This window comes from Tupaia chinensis, unplaced genomic scaffold (assembly GCF_000334495.1).
Source record: "Tupaia chinensis unplaced genomic scaffold, TupChi_1.0 Scaffold000568_1, whole genome shotgun sequence".
Classification (NCBI taxonomy): Eukaryota; Metazoa; Chordata; class Mammalia; order Scandentia; family Tupaiidae; genus Tupaia; species Tupaia belangeri.
The window spans coordinates 454,355-478,332 of NW_006160082.1; the positions used below are offsets into that span (position 1 = coordinate 454,355).

Sequence of the window (23,978 nt, forward strand, 5' to 3'; positions counted from 1 at the left end):
TTTTTTTTTTTTTTAAGAATTATTTTATTTATTATTATTATTTTTAACTTGGCCAGAGAGAAAGTGAGAAAGGAAGCTACCGGGTCTAGGACTTGAACCGTGATCTGCCATGTGGGAATCTAGCACCTTAACCACCATGGCACCTGCCAGCCCCTTTAGAGCTCTTTTATACTACTGGGTGGATTATGAGAGGTCTTCAAGAAGTTAAAGGGTAATACACGTTATGAAAAAACAGGATTTAAAATTTTCTTTCCCATTGAAATAAACTCATTTTAATTTTATTTTTCCAAGAACTTTTTGAAGTCCCCTGGTATATGTTGATTACTGTAGAAGTGTGAACAGGGTATACAGAAAAACTGGTCTGGGTCAAAACTTAGACTGGGCTGGTCCATAGCCCAGAAACTAGGTACTACATAGAGGAAGCTGGATTCCACATGGACAACCAGGGTTTGAGTTCAAGCCCCAGTAGCCTGAAGAGCATGTCAGGTGCACATGCATGTGCTTAACATGCTGATGGAGTACAGAATGGGAGGAAAAGGATTGTGGTGTGACCAGGCCCCATTGGATGGTACTTCCTCTTCATCTCCCATGCACTCAATATGCATCTTTTGGCCATAAAAAACAAAACAAAACAAAACAAAAAACAACCTCAGACTAAGTCAAGAGTGGTCTGATTAAAGCATTTACCTTCTAAAGTGAGACTGTACTTTACCATCCCAGGAGGTACTTGTATTTTTCAGGAGATTAACTCTATAGAATTGATATCTTGTAAAGATGATTCAGGGACCTTCCTCCTCCTCCTCTTCCTCTTCCTCCTCGTCCTCCTCCTTTTTTTTTTTTAAAGTAGGAGAGAAAGTGGGAGAGAGAGGTGTTTTAATGTCTCACCATGTCACAATCCTCTTGCCCCAGCTTCCCATTGGCTAGGACTGCAGGTGTGGGTCACTGCACATGCCTGCCTGGGCTGGGCTGGGAATTGAACCTGGATATCCCATGCAGCCTCAGCCATCATGCAGCAGGTGGTGTCACTGCAACTGGGTCCTTCTTTCCTCTTACAGTGTGTTTTGCCTGCCCTTTCTCCTCCCTCTTCCTGGCCCCACCCCCATTCTCTAGGGAGATAAATGCAGAAAACCTACTCTTTCCGGTAAGGCACAGTGCCCACAGGGCCCCAGGTCCTCCTGGAGGAGTGGTACCCCACACTGGATTGTGCCCGCAGGACCCACTCTTATGAAAGTGTAGCGAGGTTGATTCAGCAAGCTGTGAGTTACTGCACAGAGATATAAAGGGGCTTCTGTCTGTATTGTTTGCTGTTGAGGATCTTTTCATGTTTATTAAGTCTGAGGACCTCTTCTGTTTATAAAATGTCATTTTATGTCGCATTAGACATTTTTTAAAAAAGTATAGAGCAGTACATGCTGTGTTGGAAGTATATGTGTCTAAGAGATCTTTATTAAGAACTGTCTTGGTGTGTGTGTATTTGGCAAATATATATACACACACACTCCCACCTAGAGGTTTATCTGATGCCCAAAATGTTCTAGTTGTTCCAGAATTAGATGGTGGTTAGTGGACCATAGTAACAGCTAGTTTCCTATAGCTAAAAATACTGAGGAGAGAATAACAGTAAAAGAGTAAAAGCATAACTTTGTCTGCAGTGGCTTGATACGTAAATACTGAAGGTTAGCCATAGAATTATGTTTGGTATGACATTGAAGAAATCTGTCAAAGAACTATTTGAAACTGCACCGAGGATACTTTTTCCTTTGAGATGTGTGTGTGTGTGTGTGTGTGTGTGTGTGTGTATGTGTGTGTGTGTGTATGTGTGTATGTTTGCACATTAAATAAATTTATACCCAGCAAACTAGCATTCTGTCTGTGTAACACTTTAACTCTTTGTATTTTGTCCTTTCATTTGCAGCTTATGGGAAGGTATTTCTAGTTCGTAAAATCAGTGGTCATGATACTGGAAAGCTGTATGCCATGAAAGTTCTGAAAAAGGCAACAATAGTTCAGAAGGCCAAAACCACAGAACACACGCGGACAGAACGACAAGTCCTGGAACACATTAGGCAGTCGCCATTTTTGGTGACATTGCACTACGCTTTCCAGACAGAAACCAAACTTCATCTCATTTTAGGTAAGTGTCATTTGTCATTAGACTTCATGAAGACATTTTTGTCTTGATCTTGAGTTGCAGTGTACTCAGTAGGCAGCATTTCAGACTTGGGAGAAGTGAAATATTTTCGTTCTCATTCTTTTTCCGAGGGAGGTGTGTTTTTATTTATTTATTTATTTATTTATTTATTTATTTATTGGACATCATGCATTGCTCTGGATTGGAGATCTCCCAGCAGGGTGGATTTATATACTTCTACCCCATACTCTTTTTCAGTTTTATTGTAGGGTGTATACGCTCATCAGAGAGAGAAGAGAAAGTGAGAAATCACCTCCTGGGGTCAGGGAGGGGGTGGTCATGCCACAATCCCTTCTCCTTCACTTTCCTCTTGGGATTTTGGGCATACACACACATGCACCTAGTGTGTTTATCAAGCCACCAGGTCCACGATTTGAACTACTCAATTGTCCACATGGGATCCAGCTGCCTTAACCTCCACACCACTTGCTGGCCTCTATACTCTTTTTTTTTTTTTTTTTAATCTTAAAAAGCCATTGAATCATTGGGAATATCTGCCTTCCTAGGCAGTGTGCTTCCACTGTGTGAAGAACTGAATAGTGATGTAGGCCCCAGTTTCTGCTTTAGGGGTTCTCAGTAATGAACAGGTTTGGGCTGACAAGGAAACATTTATGGAAGCCAGTAAAGGGGGGAAAATGCAAAAGAAAAGACTTCTATTCCTAGAAAAGCTTTGCATCCTCTGGTGAAACCTGAATGCAGTGAGAATAGCCCCCCAGCAGTTAACCTGTTGATCACACCCATTTCCACCCCAGGTACTTTCTGAATTTTTTCCTTTCCTTCATAGAGTTGAATCATTGCATTTAATCTTTGCAAAAGTCCTCAGCACGCTTTGCCAGATTGCTTTGCAGAGAAGCTAAGTTCCTACTAGAATTAAAAAGCAGTACATCTAGCATTGTACTCTGCCAGTGTTGACTATTTCATCTGTTATCGTTTCGGTTTGTCTGTTATTTGGTCATTTTGCATGTGTCAGTTTGCATGTATTCAGTCATTGGAAAAGTCATGATGCAGTTTTGCATAAAAAAAGGTAGAAAAAAGTATGTCATGACTTTTCGGACATCCCAGTATGTGTTCTAATTGCTGCTTAGAACTGTGGTGAGGATCATAGGGGCTAGAATTTCAAGTTGTGCACTGGAAGCATTACCTACTTTTTGAGGGTCTACAGTATGCTGGTCATTACGCTAGATGTTATCCATAGTGTCACTGCCCCTACAAGGACACACTGCCAGATCCCCTCATTCATGATGGCAAAGGTTCTGGAAGCTGCCATGTGCTGAAGTTGCATATCTCGTATAAGCTTGAAAATTAAGATTGGAACACCAGTCTGACTCATTCTGAAGTCTGTCTTCTGTTTGTCAAACAAGCCTATATTACTTGATTATTGGTATTACAAAATTAATATATATATATATGGCAATTTTATTGAATGGTTGTTCTTATTCTGAAAATTATACTTTTATTAATGATGCCTAAGATAGCATTCACTTTTGAATCATGAAATTACATTTCAGCTCATTTTTCAATGCTTATGGTCAACTAGTAAGCCTAAATCTTTTAGAAGAGCACTGTTTAAAAAGTTCTTGGAAAATGAGTACTATCCAAAGACTTATGCATAGATTTTAAACCTTTTTTATGCCAAAACAAACTTGTACTTTCAGATTTTCCTGTGAATTTTTAGAAGTCTTCTACAGGTAGGGCACAGTGTCCCCTGTCCTCACAGACCCCACTCATGTTACCGTCTGCCTGTTGTTCCAGGAGTCCATGTCCTTTAGCTCTTTACTCTGCCCCCATGTGTATCTGCTAGACGTTATTTACTGATTTTTAACATGTATTCCTTTCATATCTTTACTGGCATGATTGATACGGATGTTGTAGGGGACTGACCATTTTAGTACAATGGATTTAAACAGTTTGAGCAGCAAGACCCTTCCCACAAATGAAAACACAGAAATTCAAAAGAAAAGCAAATAGTGAGTAGCTCTTCTTGAATCTGGGGCTAAGGGCACCAGACAAATCCTGCCAGTTTGTTTCTATTCCTCACCCTGCAAGAGTTTCCGAGGAAGCTTTAGGGAGTCCATAAAAATGGTTTAACAAATGATTGTCTTGTTGAGTAAACTCGTAAATGGAAAATCGCACACCTAAGGTTGGACGAGCCACAGCTAGAAAGAAGCTAGGCTCCTGGACTCTGCACCATATGCCATGGCCTACTCCTTCCCTCCCTTCTCTTCCTCTTCCTCTCTCTCTCTCCTTCTCCCTCCTCTTTCTCTCTGTCTTTTCTGTTCTACCTCTTTTTACTCTCTCTTCTCTCCCCTGCTGTTCTTTCCCTTTCCTTCTCTCCTCTCTTCCTCTGCCTACTTCTTTCTCTCCTCTCTCTCCTTCTCTCTCTCTGTCTCTCTTCTTTTCTCTTATCATAATTGCACTCAGTATTTTTTTAAATTGCGTCTAGTATAGTTTTTTAAATCTTCTTAATTGTTAGAAAATGTGTGTGCTTGCCTGAGGGAAATGGGGTGGGAGGTGTGGAGGAAGCACCCCTCATGGGGCCTGGTCACCTTGCAACCTCTTCTCGCCCATTTCTCCATCCGGTCAGGATTTAGGGCATGTGTGTGCATACACGCCTCTGACATGCTTTTCTAGCTGCTGGGGCTGCAATTTGAACCACAGTCAGGCATGGGGGATCTAGCTTATTTAATCACTGGACTACTGGGTCAGCCCTGTAAATCATGTTTTTAATTTAAGAGTAGATAAGTAAAATATTAAGTTTTTGATTAGAAAATAGTAGTTCTTAATGATACTGTTTTTCACTTCCTGGCTCTCCATTATCTTTGCCCTCTCAATGGCCCATGTATAAACAAGTTCAAGACAAACAAGAATACCTATTTCTCAGGCATGGAATGTAGACTAGAAAACATATTCATTTCATAATAAAGCACGCCCTTCTTGTTTTATTTTATTTATTTTATTTTAGAGTTTTGCCATCGGGTGCATGCACACACTGGAGATCATGAGAGGGAAAGTGAGAAATCACCATTCACAGAGGATGGCCAAGCTACAATCCCTTCTCCTCCATTCTCCCCTTGGGATTTTGGGCCTGTACACACATGTGCCCGGTGTGATTTTCAGGCTGCCAGGTCCAGGATTCAAACTGTGGTCCATCGTGTGGGAGTCCAGTGCCTTAACCACTATGCCACCTGCTGGCTCCAGCATACCTGCTATCTCCTATCCACACAGATTCCTTTAACATCATTCCTCTTTGTACATGTTTATAGTCATTGTTATTGACTGTGAAGATGAAAACTTCTCAGCTATTTAGAGCAGGACTCTATTGTAAGTGGCGTTTGCAGTGCTCTGTGCACACCAGGTGAGTGTCTCGATGCTGTGCTGGGCCCTTAGTCCCTGTAGTGGTGCTCCGGGGCTGCCGTAGCAAAGCCGACTGGGAGGTTTACACCCCTGGAACTTATTTCCTCCTTCCTTCTGGGAGGCCGGAAGTCCGGGATCAAGGTGCCAGCAGGCTTGGTTTCTCTTGAGACCTCTTTCCTAGTTGTGCGTGGCCATCCTCTTACTGCCTCTTCACTTGGTCGTCCCACTGTGCCCCAGTGTTGCTCTCTGTGTCTGGATGTCCTCTTTCTGGAAAGACACCGGTCAGATTAGATTAGGGTCCACCCTAATGGCCCCATTTTAACTCTAAATACATCACATTCTGAGACCCTTGAGGGTTAGAGCTTCAACATAGGAGTTTTGAGGAGACGTAGTTAAATTAACTGTGGCAGTCTCTAAAGGCTGATTGATTTACTGATTTTATCAAGGTTCTTTTGTGAGTTTATAGTGACAATTCACATGTCTAGCTCTCAGGGGCCCAGCTGGCCCTTTGTCTAATGACTAAGTTAATAGTATAAACCTTTTCTGTTTTAAAGTCATGTTTTAAAAAGGATTATTTATTTTTCTTTATTACTATTATTAGTATTTTTTTATTTTTTCTAGGGAATGTGCCCTTACCAGAGAGAGACCACGGGGGGGGGTGGGGGGGCACAGGAGGGAGGAAGGGAAGGAAAGTGAGAAAGCAAGCTATCAGATCTGGGACTCGAACTGTGATTGGCCATGTAGAAGTTCAGTGCCTTAACCACCACACCACCTGCTGGCCCCCAAATGTCACGCTTTAAAAAAATATATTGCAAAAGCAGTATATATGCATACAGAAGACAGAGGAAAACAAAAATAAGAAAGTAAAAACATATTTTTACTACTCAGTTTTCCTCATTAGATAGCCCTCTCTTATTACTTAGAATATATCCTTCTAGATCTTTTCATCTGTGTGTCTATGTATGTGTATTTTATCAAAATGAGATTGTCTAGTACATATTATTTGTAACCAGTTTTATTTTTCCTAGCTAATGCTGTTGATCTTTCCTGGCTAATAAATTTTCATTTCATTAATACCCAATCGTGCACATTTTTTGTAGATATATAACAATCCCCCTAAAATGTGGTAATATAAACAGTGATTTATTTTCTCATGAGTCTATGGGTTGGCTGGGCAGTTCTTTGTTTCTTTAGCCTGGACTCACTCACATGGGCCATCTCTCAGCAAGGAAGTTGGCAGGGCCCGAACTGCCAAGATGGCTTCACTTGGTCTGGCCGTTGGTGCTCACTTTTTTCTCTTCCATTGGCCCCTCATCCTTCACTGCAGCAGATCAGCTTCTTTATTGCATGGCAGTCACAGGGCACCTCACTAAGAATGGCAAGAGGGGAAGAATGGTAGCTGAAAGGCCTCTTGAGCCAAGGCCCTGCAACTCACACAGCCTCACATTCAACACAAGGCCAGCCTAGATTGAAGGGCAAGGGAAAAGACTACATCTTGATGAGGGAACTGGAAAGAATTCATGGCCACCTACCTTGCAAGTCCGTGTTCAGATTTCACCCATTGACCTTTATAGCTTGTTTGTCCAGTTCAGGAACACTCACAGGGTTATGTGCTAGAACCATAGCTTATTTCTACCTCTGCTGAGTTCTAGGGTTTGAGAATTAAGATCTAAAGGCTTGGGACCAGCAGTTGGTGTGCTGGTTGTGTCGCTGGACTCCCAACTGCAGTTTGAGTCCTGAACCCGGTGATTTCTTGCTTTCTGTCTCTCTGTCTTTCTGTCTTTCTGGCGGGCGCACACGCGCTATGGCAAAAACCTCTCCAAAAAAAAAAATCTAAAGGCTTAATTGACTGAAGTTAAACATTTAGGGCTGGGAAAAAAACCATTTAGGACTGGGATACACTATAACTGATATTATGCATGTTATATCATTATCATTTTAGGAGAAATCTGTTTTCTGGTTTTTCCCTATTACTAATGCTAAGTAAGATTCAGTTTACATAAATGACAGCCTGGTCACTTCATCATAAGGCTGTATCTCTTCCCTTAGACGTGGCAATACTCCGTGTGGTATTTTGAGAGTTGATTTTTAACATAGCATAACTTTTTTATAACATAGCATATCAGGCCATAGATTGTCCTTGTTCTTTATTATTCCTGCATAGTATTCCATTCCATTCCACTGTGTACCAAATTGGCTCCCTATGACTGGATTTTGGGTTGTTTTTTTGTTTGTTTGTTTGTTTTGTTTTTCCTATGCTGATGCTTCAGGGTTTAACCAGTAGATGTGACAGTTTCCATTTGTGTTTTTTAAAAAAAGAATTGCAGGCGTGATTCCCAGAAGAGAGATGGCAGAATCTGTATTTCTCCATCTGTAATTTTGGCAAATACTCTTCCGTAGAAGTCAAACCATCTTACACCCCTACTAGCATTGTACGAGAGTGCCTGTTTCTTCCCCGAGGGTGTTGTCAAACTCCTGGAGAGTTGCCTGTTCCGTAAATGATTAGCAGTGACTCAATGTAGAGTTCATTTATTTTCTTTCCTTCCTTTCTCTCTTTTTTCTCCCTCTCCTCCCTCTCATCCTTCCTCTGTTGGTCTCTTCCTTCTTTATTCTTATGAATAGGATCAAGCATCTTTTCATATGCTTAAAGGGCCATTTGTATTTTTCTGAGAATTAGCTATTTATACTCTGCCCGTATTTTCTTAATTTCCAGGAGCTCTTAGATTTGTGAGATGTATTGTAAGTATTTCCCCCTTTCTACTTTTATAAAAAAATCTGTTTATATTGTTTTCATTGTGCAAAAATTTAAATTTATGTATAGTGGAGCTTATTTTTTTAATATTTTTAATTGTTAATGAATTTTGAGTCATAGTCACAAGACCTCTAAGTTTATAGAGGAATTCAGGAAGGTTTTCTTCTAGTACTTGAATGTTTTTGTTTTTGTTTTTGTTTTTGTTTTTCATGGAGAACTTTGATCCTTTTGGAGTTTTTCTTTGGTTATGACATGAAATAAGGATCCAACTTAATCTTTTTGAAATGGCTACTTTGTTTTCCCAAAACTAATAAAACTATTTAATAGTGAAAGTCAGTGTTTATACTGACTTGAGGTGCTTCCTTCATCTATTAAGTTCTTTTATGTCTTTGGGTTCTATTTTTTGACGTTCTGTTCTGTTTCATTTGTTGAATCGTGTCCAAGTGCCATATTGTTTTAATTTATTAAAGTTTTACAAGACATTTTAGGACCTGGCAAGGCTGTTTTCTCCTTATCTTTTGTTGCCGTCTCTTTTCCCTAGCTTTTTAGAGGGCGCTTTCTGTTGCTTTGCTTTTTAAATATGAGGTTTGGAATCAGAGACGACCTGATTCTAGAGGAAAAGGAAACTTGTTGGATGTTTTTAATGGGACTGCTTTACATTAACATCTTAATCTAGGAAAAATGTACATTTTTATATCAGTTATTCCTATTCAAGAACATGTATGTCTCCTAATTTTGAATCTACTTCTGATAACTTCAGGAATCTGTTTAACATTTTCTTCCTACCCACATTTCTTGGTGAGTTACTCTCAGATAAACTGTCATCTGTGGCTGTTAATGGAATGTTCCCTTCCACCAAATATTCTAGTTGATTGATGTTAATTTTCATACATTAATATCCTGCTGTCTTGCTGCATTCTCGTACCTGCCCATAGTGCATACATCCTGCCCTTTGCTCAGTCTGCCCCACAGAGTGCTGTTTGGCATGTATGGGTTGTCTTTGTCTCTTAGTTTTGTTGAAGGTAGGTGGGGGATGTTTACAGTTGTTCTTGCTGTTTTTCTACCAGGTCTTGGGAGCAGACGTGGAGATTCAAGCATAGGCTGCTACCACGCTTCTGCCAGTGCTCGCAGCTCATATGGACTTCTCGTCGAGGCTTGTTCCATTGGCACAGGCTTCTCTATATGATAAGATTGTTAAAACGTTAGAAATACCTTGCCCGATGCTGTGACGTTTGCATTTAGTGGCCAGGTGTGGAACAGGCTAGCGTTTCAAACGCAGCTGTGTATGGTTGCATCCTGCAGTATGCTTTGCGTAGTTGTAGGTGTGTATGTGCCTTTCATTCATTTATGTTCTCTCTGCCACCCTCTAAGTCAGGGCTCAGCACTCTTTCTGAAGACTGAAGAGCCAGATGATTGATGTTTTCGGCTTCACAGTTCTAAAGGCCTCTGACTATAGATAATAGTAAATCATTAGGCATGGCAGGGTTCCTGGAAAACTTTACTTAAGAAAATTGGCTGTGGGGCCGGCCTCTGGCATGGTGGTTATTGTAGCTGAATCCCCCATGGCTGACTGTGCAGGCCGAGTCCCAGACCCAGTGGCTTGAGAAACACACCAGATGTGTGTGTGTGTGTGTGTGTGTGTGCCCAAATCTTGAAAGGAGAAATGGAGAAGGGATTGTGTGATTTGGCCTCTGGGCTATAATTTGTTAGCCCTTGTTGTAAACCCATCTCTTGTAAGTTTCTGCTTTTTGTTTGTTTGTTTTTAATTTTAAAGCATTAATATCTTTTTAGACTGTTTTAATTTATCTCTAACAGCGTTATATGGATTTAATGATTTTTTTCCTTTTTATTTCTTTAGTTTTCCAAATCTTAGAACATGGAGACTATATTTCCTTTTATAAATATTTTTGTATCTGTGCATAGTTACAAAAAAATGTAAAACTATTTTTACTTATTTGCTCTCTCTTAAAACTCATACATTTCAGGGGCCAGCAGGTGGCATGGTGGTTAAGGCACTGAACTCCCACATGACTGACAGTGGTTCGAGTCCTGGACTTGGTGGCTTGCTTTTCTTTCTCTCTTTAGGTCTCTCTGGTCAAATTGAATAAAAATAATAATAATAATAGGGGCCAGCACCAGATGTGTGTGTGTGTGTGTGTGTGTGTGCCCAAATCTTGAAAGGAGAAATGGAGAAGGGATTGTGTGATTTGGCCTCTGGGCTATAATTTGTTAGCCCTTGTTGTAAACCCATCTCTTGTAAGTTTCTGCTTTTTGTTTGTTTGTTTTTAATTTTAAAGCATTAATATCTTTTTAGACTGTTTTAATTTATCTCTAACAGCGTTATATGGATTTAATGATTTTTTTCCTTTTTATTTCTTTAGTTTTCCAAATCTTAGAACATGGAGACTATATTTCCTTTTATAAATATTTTTGTATCTGTGCATAGTTACAAAAAAATGTAAAACTATTTTTACTTATTTGCTCTCTCTTAAAACTCATACATTTCAGGGGCCAGCAGGTGGCATGGTGGTTAAGGCACTGAACTCCCACATGACTGACAGTGGTTCGAGTCCTGGACTTGGTGGCTTGCTTTTCTTTCTCTCTTTAGGTCTCTCTGGTCAAATTGAATAAAAATAATAATAATAATAGGGGCCAGCAGGTAGTGTGGTGGTTAAAGGCACTGGATTCCCACATAGCCAAGCACAGTTTGAGTCCGGACCTGTCAGCTTGCTTTCTCGCTTTCCCTTTCTCTCTCTCTGTCTCTGTCTGGTCAAATTTAAAACAAAAATCATAATAATAACAAATGGAATTAAATAAATAATTATTTTAAAAATTATAATACATAAAATTAAATAATAAATAATTCTTTTAAAAATTAGTAAAAGAAAAACTGCATATGCATTTCAACTAACACCTCATACGCATTTCAATTAACAGTGGGAGGGGATTGTATGTTGAAAATAATCTGCAAAAAGACTTTCTCTTTTGGTGTTCTCAGGTCTCTACTAGCAGTGATTTTGTCAAAGCACTAGCTAATCTGTGACTATAATACACTGTCAGGTTAATCAGTAGAATTCATAAGACATTAAAGAAGCAACTTATAAAGTTATTTATAAAGGTGATGCCAAGGATCATTCTCAATAATGAATGCCACCCCAGCCTTGTAGACAGTTCTGTCATCATGAGTCATCTTTTCAATAGGAGTTAAAAGGTATTTAAAACATTAAAGTTTCACTTTTGAGCATTAGTTTCATCTCAAAAATTGCACAAATGAGAATACTTCCTGAGATGGTAGCAGAATGTTCATGATACTTTGCAGTCACTAGTATGACAAAACACAGTACCTGGAAGAGCTTCTTTGCTTTGAAGTAAATGCAACTAATTCACAATTTACAAGACTGATAGAGATATTCTTAGCCAGAACTTTGTAATGATTTTGATAAGCTGAAATGCCTTTATAGGAGGTGTTGTTAGAAGGTTGAGCTAAAACAAAACAAAACAAAGCTCGGCATTAAGAAATGCCTTCCAGGTGTGTGGGGGACATCATGTTAATACTCAGGTACAAGATAAGAAAAGGGAGCAACAGGAGAGATTTAGGTGGCCTGGAGGAGGAAGGGTAGGTGGAAAGGAGAACCAGAATCTGTGGGAGTTAATGTATATGAAGCATATTTGAAAGGAGAGGAAACTTTTTAGAACAAAATACTAAAGAAAATCAAATAACTGTAGAGAGAGAGAGAATGGTTATGGGGGACATATGGGAACTGAAAATCAGTTAGCTCTTTGGAATGTTCTGCCATAAGAAAAAATAGGAGAGGGGTCAGCAGATGGCATAGTGGTTATGTCACTGGACTCCCACATTGCCAGCCATGGTTCTAGTCCCAGTCCCAGTGGCTTGAAACTCACACTGGGCACATATGCATGTGTGCCCAAGATCCCAGGAAAAGAATGGAGGAGAAGGGATTGAGGCATGGCCATTACCCCTTGGTGGTGGTGGGGGGGGGGCGTGAATTCTCACTTTCCCTCTCACTGTTTCTTTTTTTCTCTTTCTCCAGTGAGCTCATGCACCCTAAGGCAGAAACTCTTAAAAAGAAAGGAATAAAAAAGAAGAAATGGAAGAAAGAAATTTGTGTTTATTTGTTTCATGAGAGCAAAAAAGGAGGTACAGAGACAGGGACCTTTGACAGGGTCTCATCATGCCATAATCCTCCCCCAGCCTTCCAACCAGCCAGGATCACAGATGTGCCCATAGGCACCTACAGCATGGTCTGGTCAGTCCTGGAACTGAACCCATGGCCTTCACATATGGCTCCATTGTCATGCAGGGGTGCCCCACTGCCTGCACCACCACTGCTGGACACACAGAGAGAAAGTCTTTAAGTGAGAGAATTTATGGTAGAAAGATTAGGTGACTAGAGGGCAGCAGTATTGCTAGGGATAAGTAGGTGTTTGGAGACTGAAAGGAGAGCAGAGAGTTTTCCTTGAAAGTGGGGGATGAGGATTTCTATTATTTGGCGCTGCTACTTCTCCTGCAAACTGACTTCCATGGGATTGCACAGATAAGACAGCCTTGACAGAAGCCTGCTAACTCTCTCTGGGGTGGGCCTTTTACACCATTAGTGGAAAACCATGCTGTTCAGGCTCTTTCTGTAGTTTGTAGTAATACTTTAAGGTTTCTTTAACTCAGTGTCTCCAGTGGATTTCTGTTTATCCATCTGCTAATAGAAACACATGAACTAGGGGACAATGAGGAGATTTCTGGGTTCAACATTAAGTTGGATGTGCAGAGGTATTGATAGCTGAAGCTGCCCCCTGCAGTGTATGTTCCTTTCCAACAAAGTGATTTGTTCATGTTCCTCTTGCTCTAAAATCAGGGCTTCGCACCAGAGATGTTAACAGTGCGAGTACAAAAAATTATTGCAAATACTTACAGGAGACTTTGAATAGCTAATCTTCTGGTCTTGAAGTAAATAGTCTATGCTTAGGAAGTAATAATTCTGATTGAGAGCAGGTGCTATTTTACCCTAATGTTAATTCCAAAAGATATTGTCAGAACTATGGGAAAGATTTTTGTCTAGAGTCTTAGAAATTTTGTGGAGACATTTAATTCAAGTTCTCAGTACGAATGCACTGTTTATTTATTTATTTATTTTTGTAGGGTGCATACACTCCATGGAGACAGACAGAGACAGAGAGAAAAGGAAAGTTTTGAAAAAGCACCCCTTGGAGATGGCCACACCATAGTCCTTTCTCCTCTCTTCTCCTCCCGGGATTTTGGGCACATATGCACGCCTAATATGTTTTTCAAGCCACCAGTGCGAAGTTGGCCATGTGGGGTCCAGATGCTTTAACCTCCATGTCATCTGTTGGCCTTTAATTTACTGTTTTAGAAATAATTTAGAGGGACCAGCAGTTGGCGTAATGGCTATGTCGCTGGACTCCCTTGTAGTCGACCGTGGTTTGAGTCCTGGACCCGGTGGCTTAAACTCATGCATGTGCATGCGTGCCCAAGATCCCAGGAGGATAATGGAGGAGAAGGGATTATGGTGTGGCCATTCCCTAGGGGGACATTTCTTGCTTTCTGTCTCTCTGTCTTTCTGGGGAGCACACAATCCCTATAGCAAAATCCTCTCCAAAATACATAAATAAATAAAAATAATAATTTAGAAGGACCAGCAGTTGGTGTAATGGCTATGTTGCTGAACTCCCATGTAGTCGACTGCTATTTGAGTCCCAGACCCGGTGGCTTAAACTCATGCATGTGCATGCGTGCCCAAGATCCCAGGAGGAGAATGGAGGAGAAGGGATTATGGTGTGGACATTCCCCCCTGGGGGGTGATTTCTCACTTTCTGTCTCTCTCTCTCTTTCTGGCAAGTGCATGTGCCCTATAGCAAAAAGCTCTCCAAAAAAAAAAAAAAAAAGTTTAGAAGCAGACCAATAGGTAGCGTGGTGGTTATGGCACTGGACTCTCAGGTGGCCGACTGCAGGTTGAGGCCTGGACCCAGCAGCTTGAAATTCACACTGAGCATGTGTGTGTATGTGTGTGTGTGTGTGTGTGTGTGTGTGTCAACTCACACCAGAGTGAAGGAGAGGGAATGTGTGGACATCCACCCTGGAGAGGATTTCTTACTCCCCCCTCACTGTCTCTCTCTGTCTCTCCAGTGAGCACATGTGTCCCATGGCCAAAAATAAAATTTTTTTAGAGGCTCAGCTGCAGTGGTGCAGGTGGTGGGGTGCTACTGTGTAGTGCTGGAGCCATGTGGGGAGGCCCAGGTTTGAATCCTTGCTCAACCTGAGCACACTGGGAGTGTCTGTGATCCTGATTGACTGGAGGGCTGGAGGGGATTATACTGTTTTAAGATTCTTCTCATTTTCTTATGAAAAAAAGAAAGGGGAAAAATTTTTAAAAAAAAGAAAGAAAGAAAGAAAAACAAGTTGACAGCCAGGTTTGGTGGCTGTATGTATGGTCCTAGCTACTGAGGATGCCGAGGCAGGAGGATCATGAGATAGCAGGACCCTGTCTGAGATACCACCACATGCACACACATATTCGCACACATTCACAAACATACATATGCACACATTCACACACATACTCATGCACACACCCACACACTCACAGACAACACATTTTTGTTTAAGAGATTTTTGCTATAAGGCGTGTGCTGCAAAGACAGAGATAGAGAGAGAGAGATACAGAAAGCTAGAAATCACCTTCTGGTGGATTTGGCCACACCGCCATCCCTCCTCCCTCCTCCTTCATTCTCCTTTCAGGATTTTGAGCATGCATGTGCACACATATGCACCTGGGATGAGTGTCAAACCGCTAGGTCCGGGACTCAAGCCGTGCAGTCAGCGTGGGAATCCAGTGCCTCAACCACCATGCCACCTGCTGGTCCCCACTTTTGCTAGTTTAAGAGCTGTTTCTTTTTCTTCCAGTTTTTACCTACCTTCTCACATAGATACATAAACACACATGTATGCATGCATGATGTGCTGTTTTGAATCCCAAAAAGGAGTCTGATTGAGGGTAAGGTCACCCTACAACAACAGAATGAAGTCTACTTGCTGTTGGGACCAGCAGATAGCATAATGGCTACATTGCTGGACTCCCATGTAGTCAGCCACGGTTTGAATCCCGGACCGGTGGCTTAAACTTATGCCAGGCATGTGTGTGCACGTGCCCAAGATCCCGAAAGAAGAATGGAAGAGAAGGGATTGCAGCGTGGCCGTCCCCCTCCAGGGGTTGATTTCTCGCTTTTGATCTCTCTCTCTCTCTCTGTCTTTCTGGTGAGTGCACACGCCCTATAGCAGCCTCTCAAAAAAAGAAAAGAAAAAGAAATCTATTTGCTGTTGTTACAGCTCTGTATAAATTATGTGTCATTAAAATCAGATATAAATTAGGGACCAGCAGATGGCGTAATGGCTACGTCACTGGACTCCCATGTAGTCAACTGTGGTTTGAGTCTTGAACACAGTGGCTTAAACTCACACTGGGCGCGTGTGCATGTGTGCCCAAGATCTTGAGAGGAGAACGGAGAAGGGATTGCAGCATGGCCATCACCCCTGGGGGGTGATTTCTCGCTTTCTGTCTCTCTGTCTTCTGGGGAGCGCACAATCCCTATAGCAAAAACCTCTCAAAAAAAAATCGGATATAAATTATATCTCTAATATCATTCTAACTTGTTTCTCCTGTGGATATAAACTTGACCCAACCTTTTTGGGTGAAGGCCTTTTTCCACAATCTATGGAGCTAATACTCAACCAGGTTAGAGGCAAAGTTAGAACTTGACAGGGAGGACTAAATGATGCAACATCTGAAAAATGATACATGGCGTCAGATTCTTCAAGTTTATCTTAAAGATTTCCTGGAGGACTTTCTGGGAAACTGGCCCCTTTGAAACAGTAGGTGTCAAGCTATTGTCAATTTAAAACCATTCATTCTACAGCTGGTTGGTGCTTACTGTCTGCCAGGTGCACAGACAACCTAGAAACAACCTAGAGACGCTTGTCCTTAGAGCCTCTTAGTCTACAGGGGCACGGGCATTAAACAAATTAGTATAATTAAGTGATTACCATTGAAATAAGTACTTAGAAGGAGTGCTATTGGCGGTAATGAGCATGTATAATGAAAAGACCCAAATCTAATCTGAGTTGTTGGAGAAGACCTTCTGAGAGCCCTGGCATTTAAACCATGACTAAGTGGAAGAATAGGCATTAACTGAACAAAAGGAGGGGCTGGGGAAGAACCTTCTAGGCTCAGCAATCTCCCCTGCAGGACAGCCTGAATACAGGAAGGGCTGGAGGGCACTAGAGGATTCAGAACCTTCCCCCACTTCCCCCACACATACTATTTCTTTTTGCAATATGTGTGGTTTTTTTTTTTAATTTATTTATTTACTTATTTTTCTTTTTGCATTTTATTTATTTATTTATTTTCTGAAACTTTTTTTTTTTTAACCCTTGGAAGGCAAGCGTGATTGCATGCTCTCTGCAGAGTCCTGTAGCATAGCATAAGGTTAGACCACGTAGGGCCGCAATTTCTGGAGTCTGATGGATTTGGATATAAATTCCAGCTTTGTCACTTATTAGTTGTGTGATCTTGAGCAAATCACTGAGTTTCAAGCATGATCTAATTGCATAACACATAGTCCCCAATTCAAATGGATATTAACTTAATACCCGATTTCATGGGTCTCAATTTGGGCTGGTCACCAGGGGTGGTTCTTGTGCCAGTCTCCCTTTGTTCTTCTTGAACTGTTCTTTTCCTTGGTTCACAAAGTGAAGCTGTTAAGTGATAAGAGAACTGCAAAGTGCTCATTGACTTTATTACATGAGGCTATTTTTAACCTTAGTCTTAGGCAGTGTTATGGAGGCGGAAGTTGTACTGCAGGGTGTTGAGGAGTGAATAGAGATTATGGTAGACAGCATAATGGCCTCCCAAAGATCCCCCCCTCCCCCCAGAACCTGGGACTATGCTGGGTTCCATGGCAAAGGGGAATTAAGGTTAAAAATGGAATTAAGATTGTTAATCAGCTGACCTTAAAATAGGAAGCTTATCCTGAATTACTGGGTGGGCCCAAAGTAATGTAGGGATGAAGGAATTCTCCCTCCACTGGAAAATTCACCCAAAGTCACTGACAATAGGTGGGTTAATAAGAGAAAAGGCAAGAAGATCTAATTTTTAAATATACATATTTACAAGGGAGCCATAAGAAATATGAACTCAGAGGGACCAGATGGTTGTGGCTTAATTACTTCTTTATAGCAGAGAGGAAAAGGGAAGTGCAGTCAGTTTTACTGCAAATGATCTTTAGAGGCATGGGTTGAATGCTCAAACTGTGGTGAGTAAATTATTTTCTTTGGTGCTAGATGGGTCTGGACAGTTGCTCCTGACAAAGTCTGCCCCAGCGTGTTGACATCCTCCTCTTCCTTCCTGTGATAGGAGCTTGGTTAATGAAACTTCAGGGAGCCGGCCAAAGGCAATGGTTTTCCTTTTTGGCAAGTGCAGTCTTTAAGCAGGCGGTGGGAGAGCAGAGTAAAAGCCTACCCTCCACTGGGGGAGACAAAGGATGATCCATCAAAGGACATAGGGCTTGAGGAAGGTCAGAGCGAGAGCCTGGTTCTGAGGCTCGCTCTTTAATTCAGTGCGTCAAAGCGCCAGGCTTCGGGTTATCATTTTCTGAGCCCCAGCTGTAGTCACAAGGTTCTAACCTGGTGTCTAAAGAAGTAATGAGATAAGAGATAGATAGCACACATACAGTGAAGGGGTAGGCGCACAAGAAAGAGATGACAGCTAAACTTATTTATTTTTAGAGGCTTTTGCCTTAGGACGTGCACTCACCAGAGAGAGGGACAGAGATGGTGAGAGGAAAGTGAGAAATCACCTCCTGTGGAGATGGCTATGCTGCAATCCCTTCTTCTCCATTCTCCTCTCAGGATTTTGGGCATGCACGCACATACTCCCAGTGTGAATTTCAAGCCACCAGGTCTGGTATTCAAACCATGATCAGCCATGTGGGAATCTAGTGTCATAACCACTAGGCTATCCACTGGCCCTGCTAAACATCATTTTAAAAAATAATTTATCATGGGTCAGAAACTGGCGTGGAGCTTGAGGCCCTGGATTCCACATGGCAGGCTATACAGTTTGAGTCCCAGACCTGGCAGCTTAAAAAACAGCCAGAAACATATGCATGCAGGCCCAAAGTCCTAAAAGGAGGCTGAAGGAAAGGGGATTATGGTGTGGCCATACCCCTCTGGGAGGTTATTTTTCATTCTCCCACCCCAATTTCTGTCTCTCTCTGGTAAGCACACATGCCTTATCACAAAAATTTTAAAAATCATTTCTTGGGACCAGCAGTTAGCGTAATGGCTATGTCGCTGGATTCCCACGTAGTCAACTGCGGTTCACGTCCCGGACCCAGTGGCTTAAAACTCATGCCGGGCGCATGTGCGTGCATGCCCAGGATCCCGAGAGAAGAATGAAGAAAAAGAAGAAGGGATTGTGGCGTGGCCATCCCCCCTGGGGGGGGGTGATTTCTCACTTTCTGTCTCTCTGTCTCTGTCTGGTGAGTGCACGCGCCCTATAGCAAAAGCCTCTCGAGAAAAAAAAAAAAATTTCTCGAAGGAGTGGTGTTTGAAAGACCTTTTCTTTCTTTCTTTCTTTCTTTCTTTTATTTTTAAGAGAGAAATTTTTGCTGTTTTTTTTTTTTTTTTTTTCCTCTCTGGCTCTCTTGTGCTTTCCAGAGAGACAGAAAGCAAGCAATCGAGACAGACAGACAGAAAGCAAGAAATCACCTGGTCAGGGGAGATGGCCATGCTGCAATCCCTTCTCCTCCATGATCCTCCCGGGATTTTGGGCGCACACACACACACACACACACACACACACACAGACACACACCACACACACATCACACACACATGCCCAGCGTGTTTCAGGCTGTCAGGTCCAGGACTTGAACTATAGCCGACTATGTGGAAGTCCAGCACCTTAACCATTACACCACCTGCTGGTCCCAAAAAAGAGCTTGTCTAACTTCCTCCCCGAGTCCCTCAGTTAACCTAACTAGGACGCATGCTTGCCTTTCTAGAGCCTTATTCGTCGGGCTTAGTTTTCCTTTCCTCCAGTTTCCTGTCATCACCTTCCAGTTTTCCTACCAGTATCAACAGCCAGATCAACACCACGCCAAACCTCTTTGCCTTCTGTCACTTTGACCTTTACTTCCCGTTAGCCATTCGTAAGTACAGCTGCACATTGAGCCTTGGTAGTCAAATTCATCATAACTAAGGCCTCAAAGTTTCTTCTTTGACTAGAATCTTCATTTTCCATCCTTTCTCCTGCCCCCTGAGCAGTTCTTTAACCCTCTTTCATCCCTGCCTTCCCTCGAGTTTTCCCTGCTCCTCTGTACCTGCTTCCTTCGGGTGCACGTGTATCCTCTCTAACCTGGAATCTGCCTCTCCTGGTGCACTGAACCTGCTTGCCCCCTTGACCTTCCCCTCGCCTGACACTGGTTACTTTGATTCCTCTCAGAGCTTTTTTCTAATACCAAGTTGCTAAGCTTTCCCCTCATGTCTGCAAAATATCTCACCTGGGTCTGGCACAGAATGCACCGATGGCCTTATCAGAACTTCATGGAATGACAGCAGACACGTGACTCTTGTCCTGAGAGCTGTGTATGAGCTTTCCAGCCTCTTACTGCCTTCCAAACCCACAGCCCCATCACTCCTGTCTTCCTCTCTGTCCTCTGCGATCATTTGTCCCACTTCCACTGGAAATATAGCAGGTCTGGCTGCTGCAAACAGCCAAATTATTTCTCATCTCCCTTCTTCACCTTAAAATTGTATGTGTCTTGGAAATGCCAATCAGATTGGCACACATTAAAGCTATTGATAATAGCAGCCTCAGGGAGTCAGGGCACGTAGCTGGCGTGTGGAAGAATCACATGACGTCATTTCTGTATGTAGCTCAGCCCACATTATTGACTTGGCTGGTGTATCAGGAGAAGTAGCATTATTTTTAATAACAACGTCACAAATAGCTGTAACGCCCATCTTTGACCTTCCTCTATCTTTTCCAGCCTGTTCCTTTATGCTGTGATTTAATTAGTCTTCTTACCCCGCAGCCATGAGTGCCTTTAATGAAGAGTTTATCATCTAGACTCCATAATGAGGCTTTCAAACCAGTCTGACCCCAGCCTCAGCCTGTCTTTTCCTTCCAGTCTCCTATTATACTGACACCTCTGATCTAAGCCAATAGAAATTATCCACACCTCTGTGAATATGGGTTTTTCTTGCCCTGTTCTGTGCTTACATAATGATGTTAATTCCACTCTGGGTTTCAGTATTTCCTAAACAGATGACTTAATCTCTCTTACTCTGCTGTCCCATTTACCTGGAGTTGTTTGGCTTCGGTGGGCTGATGTGTGTAGAGTGAGTGCTCGTACTACTCCTGGTAGGTGGCGATCCATCAGTAGTGGCTAGATTAAAATAAAGCTTAGAAAAGTACAAGATGAGACTGGACCATCTTGTTGTGCTAGAAGTAAGGAAATGCAACAAATGGGGGCAAAGGGAAAGCTCTTCCTTACGGGATAATGTCAGCTAGTATAGAGAAGGAATAATGGAGTTAGAAAAGCCATCCCTGATGATAACGTGAGTGGGTGGTAGTTTGATGAGAAGCAGGATATTTTTACATAGTCTCAGTTCATCTCCCAGCAACTCACCAGTTAATTCCAAAGGGAAACAGAGTAACTTTACAGTGGGAAAACCTAGAAAAGACCACTTAATGATGTGATCACAGTTAATACTAGTATTCAGGAAGCTTCCATTTGTGGTACCTGATATATTCTAGGAAGAATATCACTCTTTCATTACCATTCCTTTCAAGAATTTATAACCTGCATCTTTTCATGGAAAAAAAAAAATCGGCCAAAACCCAAATTGAGGGTTGGTCCATAAAATAGCAGGGTTGTCCTCGTCAGAGATAACAGGAAAGCAAGACTGAGAGCTCCAGACTAAAGATAAAAGAGTCTTTTGAAAAATAATGATTTAATTGTATTTATTATTATTAATATTGTTGTTTTTAATTTGCTGTAGAGCATGTGTGCTCACCACAGAGAAACAGAGAGAGAGAAATTGAGAAAGGAAGCTGTCAGGTCCAGAACTCGAACCATGGTTGATCATGTGGGAGTCCAGCACCATAACCACCACATCACCTGCTGGCCCAAGATAAAAGAGTTTAATGCATTGTGTGATCTTGAACTAGAATCTAGACTGGGAAAGGAAAAAAAAGATAGCTGCAAAGAGCATTATTGGGGCAAGTAACAAAGTTTGAATAGGTAGTGTAAGTTAGGTAATAGTGCTTTTATCATCATTACGGTTCTGATATTGATATTTAGAAAGAATGTCCTTGTTCTTAAAAGATGCATGCTGAAGTATTTAGGAGTAGAGGAGCGCTGTTCTCCAATGTCTCCTTAACTGGTTCAGGAAAAAAATGCACATGTGTGAAAACGGAGAGAGAGAGGGAGTGCTAGAGCAAAGGAAACACAATAGAAGCCATCGACGGATTTTCATAATGGGTGTATGAGGATTTCTTGTACTATTCTTACAATTTTTCGTAAGTTTGAAATTACATCAAGAGTTTTTAAAAATGAAGTCCACAGGTAAGGCATGATGACCTAGGGAAAACTTTCTTAATAGCACTTGACTTAGGAGCACTTTCTTGAGGTCACAGAGTTTTCAGCAACCTCTAGACTAAAGCCCGTGATACCAGTCTGTCTGCTTTCTAATGGAGCCCGTAGAACAAGATGAAAGAGAGTATGGTTCTTCCAACACAGTGTTATCCGTGTATGTAGCTTTCTCCTGCTCAGACTTTGTCCAAAGACAAAATAGCATGTCAAGGAAGGTGTATGGATTACCCATATTGTCCTTTTTGTATATGATTTCTCACAAGCAGTCATTTGGTCATATTTGATTTGCTGACAATTTGAGGTTTTAATCTCTGGCAAGAACCATGAATATAGCTCTTCTGTGTTGCCAAATTCAAATTCTTCTGCTTTAACAGACAGGTAGGTTAAGATGAAAACCTCTCAGGAAAAATTAAGAAGCTTTTTGCCCGGTCATAGATATTCCTGCAGGCAACTCCAAGTACTGTTTTCAAGTAAATAGCCTTAGGTTCACCTCCGTAAGACCTAAATGATTTCCATTAAATTGTCCTAAAATCTATCAGTAAGAATTTTAGCAAAGTGTGTTCTTAAGATTTAAACTCATGGTTTACCATAATCATTAAAAGCATAAGCGTAGTCGCCACAGAATATATGCTTTTAATGCATTGTGATATTCTGATGAACCCTCCAAAATTTAATTGTTAAGAACAGAGTCAGGAGCCAGAGGGCAACAGAGTGGTAAACCACGACTCTCTGTGAGGTGATCCTACATGGGAGGTTTCCCGTTCATGTCTGTAGACCTCCCTGAGTCCTCCAGGCATATGCATGCCCATGACACGGGCTGACTGAACACTTGGGGCAGATCACAGCATTAAGACCCTGTTGAGGGTGCTACCGCTCTCTCTGTTGCCATGGAAGAAATAAATATATTAAATTTAGAGAAAATAGCAAAATTATATCACCAAACATAGAATTATTGGCTCTACATCATGGAAATTTTAAGAGAGATTTTTTGCTATAGGGTGTGTGCGCTCACCAGAGAGAGAGAGACAGAGAGACAGAGAGTGAGAAATCACTCTCTGGGGAGGTGGTCACACCACAATTCCTCCTGCTCCATTCTCCTCTCGGAATCTTGGGCACACAACACACATGTACCCAGTGTCAGTTTATGCCACCGGATCTGGGACTTGAACTGAGGTCAACTGCATGAGATTCCAGCGACGTAACCATTACACCATCTGCTGGCTCCTAAGTCATGTAAATATTTGCAGGACAGACAGTTGATCTTTGGGCAGTTTTCCTAACAGTAATTAGCAAGACCAGCTGGCTGATGAGGCTGGTCTGGAGAGTGACAGTAAATCTATTATCAGAAGAGGGAAATGAGCAACTCTAAGAATGTGTGTAGCCGCTGTGTTCGCAGTCAGACTGCCCACGTTCATCAACCACGTTTTCCAGCTTACTAAAATGTACAGTTCGGATAGTTTATTGAACCTCACTCCGAGGGTCACTTTTCTCAGGAGATTATCCTATTACAATTTTAAGAGTACCTACTTTGTTACATTGTTTATGAGGATCAAATTTACCCTATCTACTTAGACTAACACAAAATCAGTGCCTACTATTTATAGTTGTTGTTATTATTCCTTGTCTAGTCCCAGAAGTGGTGGGCTGTGTTAAGATACAGATTTTAAATGCAGGGAGCCAAAATCCTGTTTCCCACCCCTGGATTCTTACCTGTCAGGAGACACTCCCTACTTTCCCTGGCTCCCTGGGGCTATTAAGATGCTACTTCTACAGGGACATTGGTGCCAGAGCGTCCGCCAGAGCGTTACTAACAACATCACTTAGTCTGTTTTCATTGTGTGTCCAGAGGGAAAAAGCGGAAGGAATATCAAAAACTGAGCAATTGGATGCTATTTCTGATAGTTTTCCTATTAAAAAAAAAAAAAAAAACAGCATTGGCTTAAAAAATATTAAAAGAGGACTAACAGTTGGTGAAATGGCTGTGTCGTTGGA

The 23,978-nt window shown here is 41.7% G+C and overlaps 1 protein-coding gene across 1 annotated transcript in view; it reads left to right on the forward strand.

Moving 5' to 3' along the window:
* The window catches only part of RPS6KA5 (ribosomal protein S6 kinase A5), a 153,005-nt gene that overhangs the window by 26,854 nt on the left and 102,173 nt on the right, over nt 1-23,978 (forward strand). Inside the window, exon 2 of the mRNA XM_027775488.1 lies at nt 1,916-2,134. Coding sequence (XP_027631289.1) covers nt 1,978-2,134 — 157 coding nt within the window. The 5' untranslated portion in view covers nt 1,916-1,977. The remainder of the gene's footprint in view (nt 1-1,915; nt 2,135-23,978) is intronic.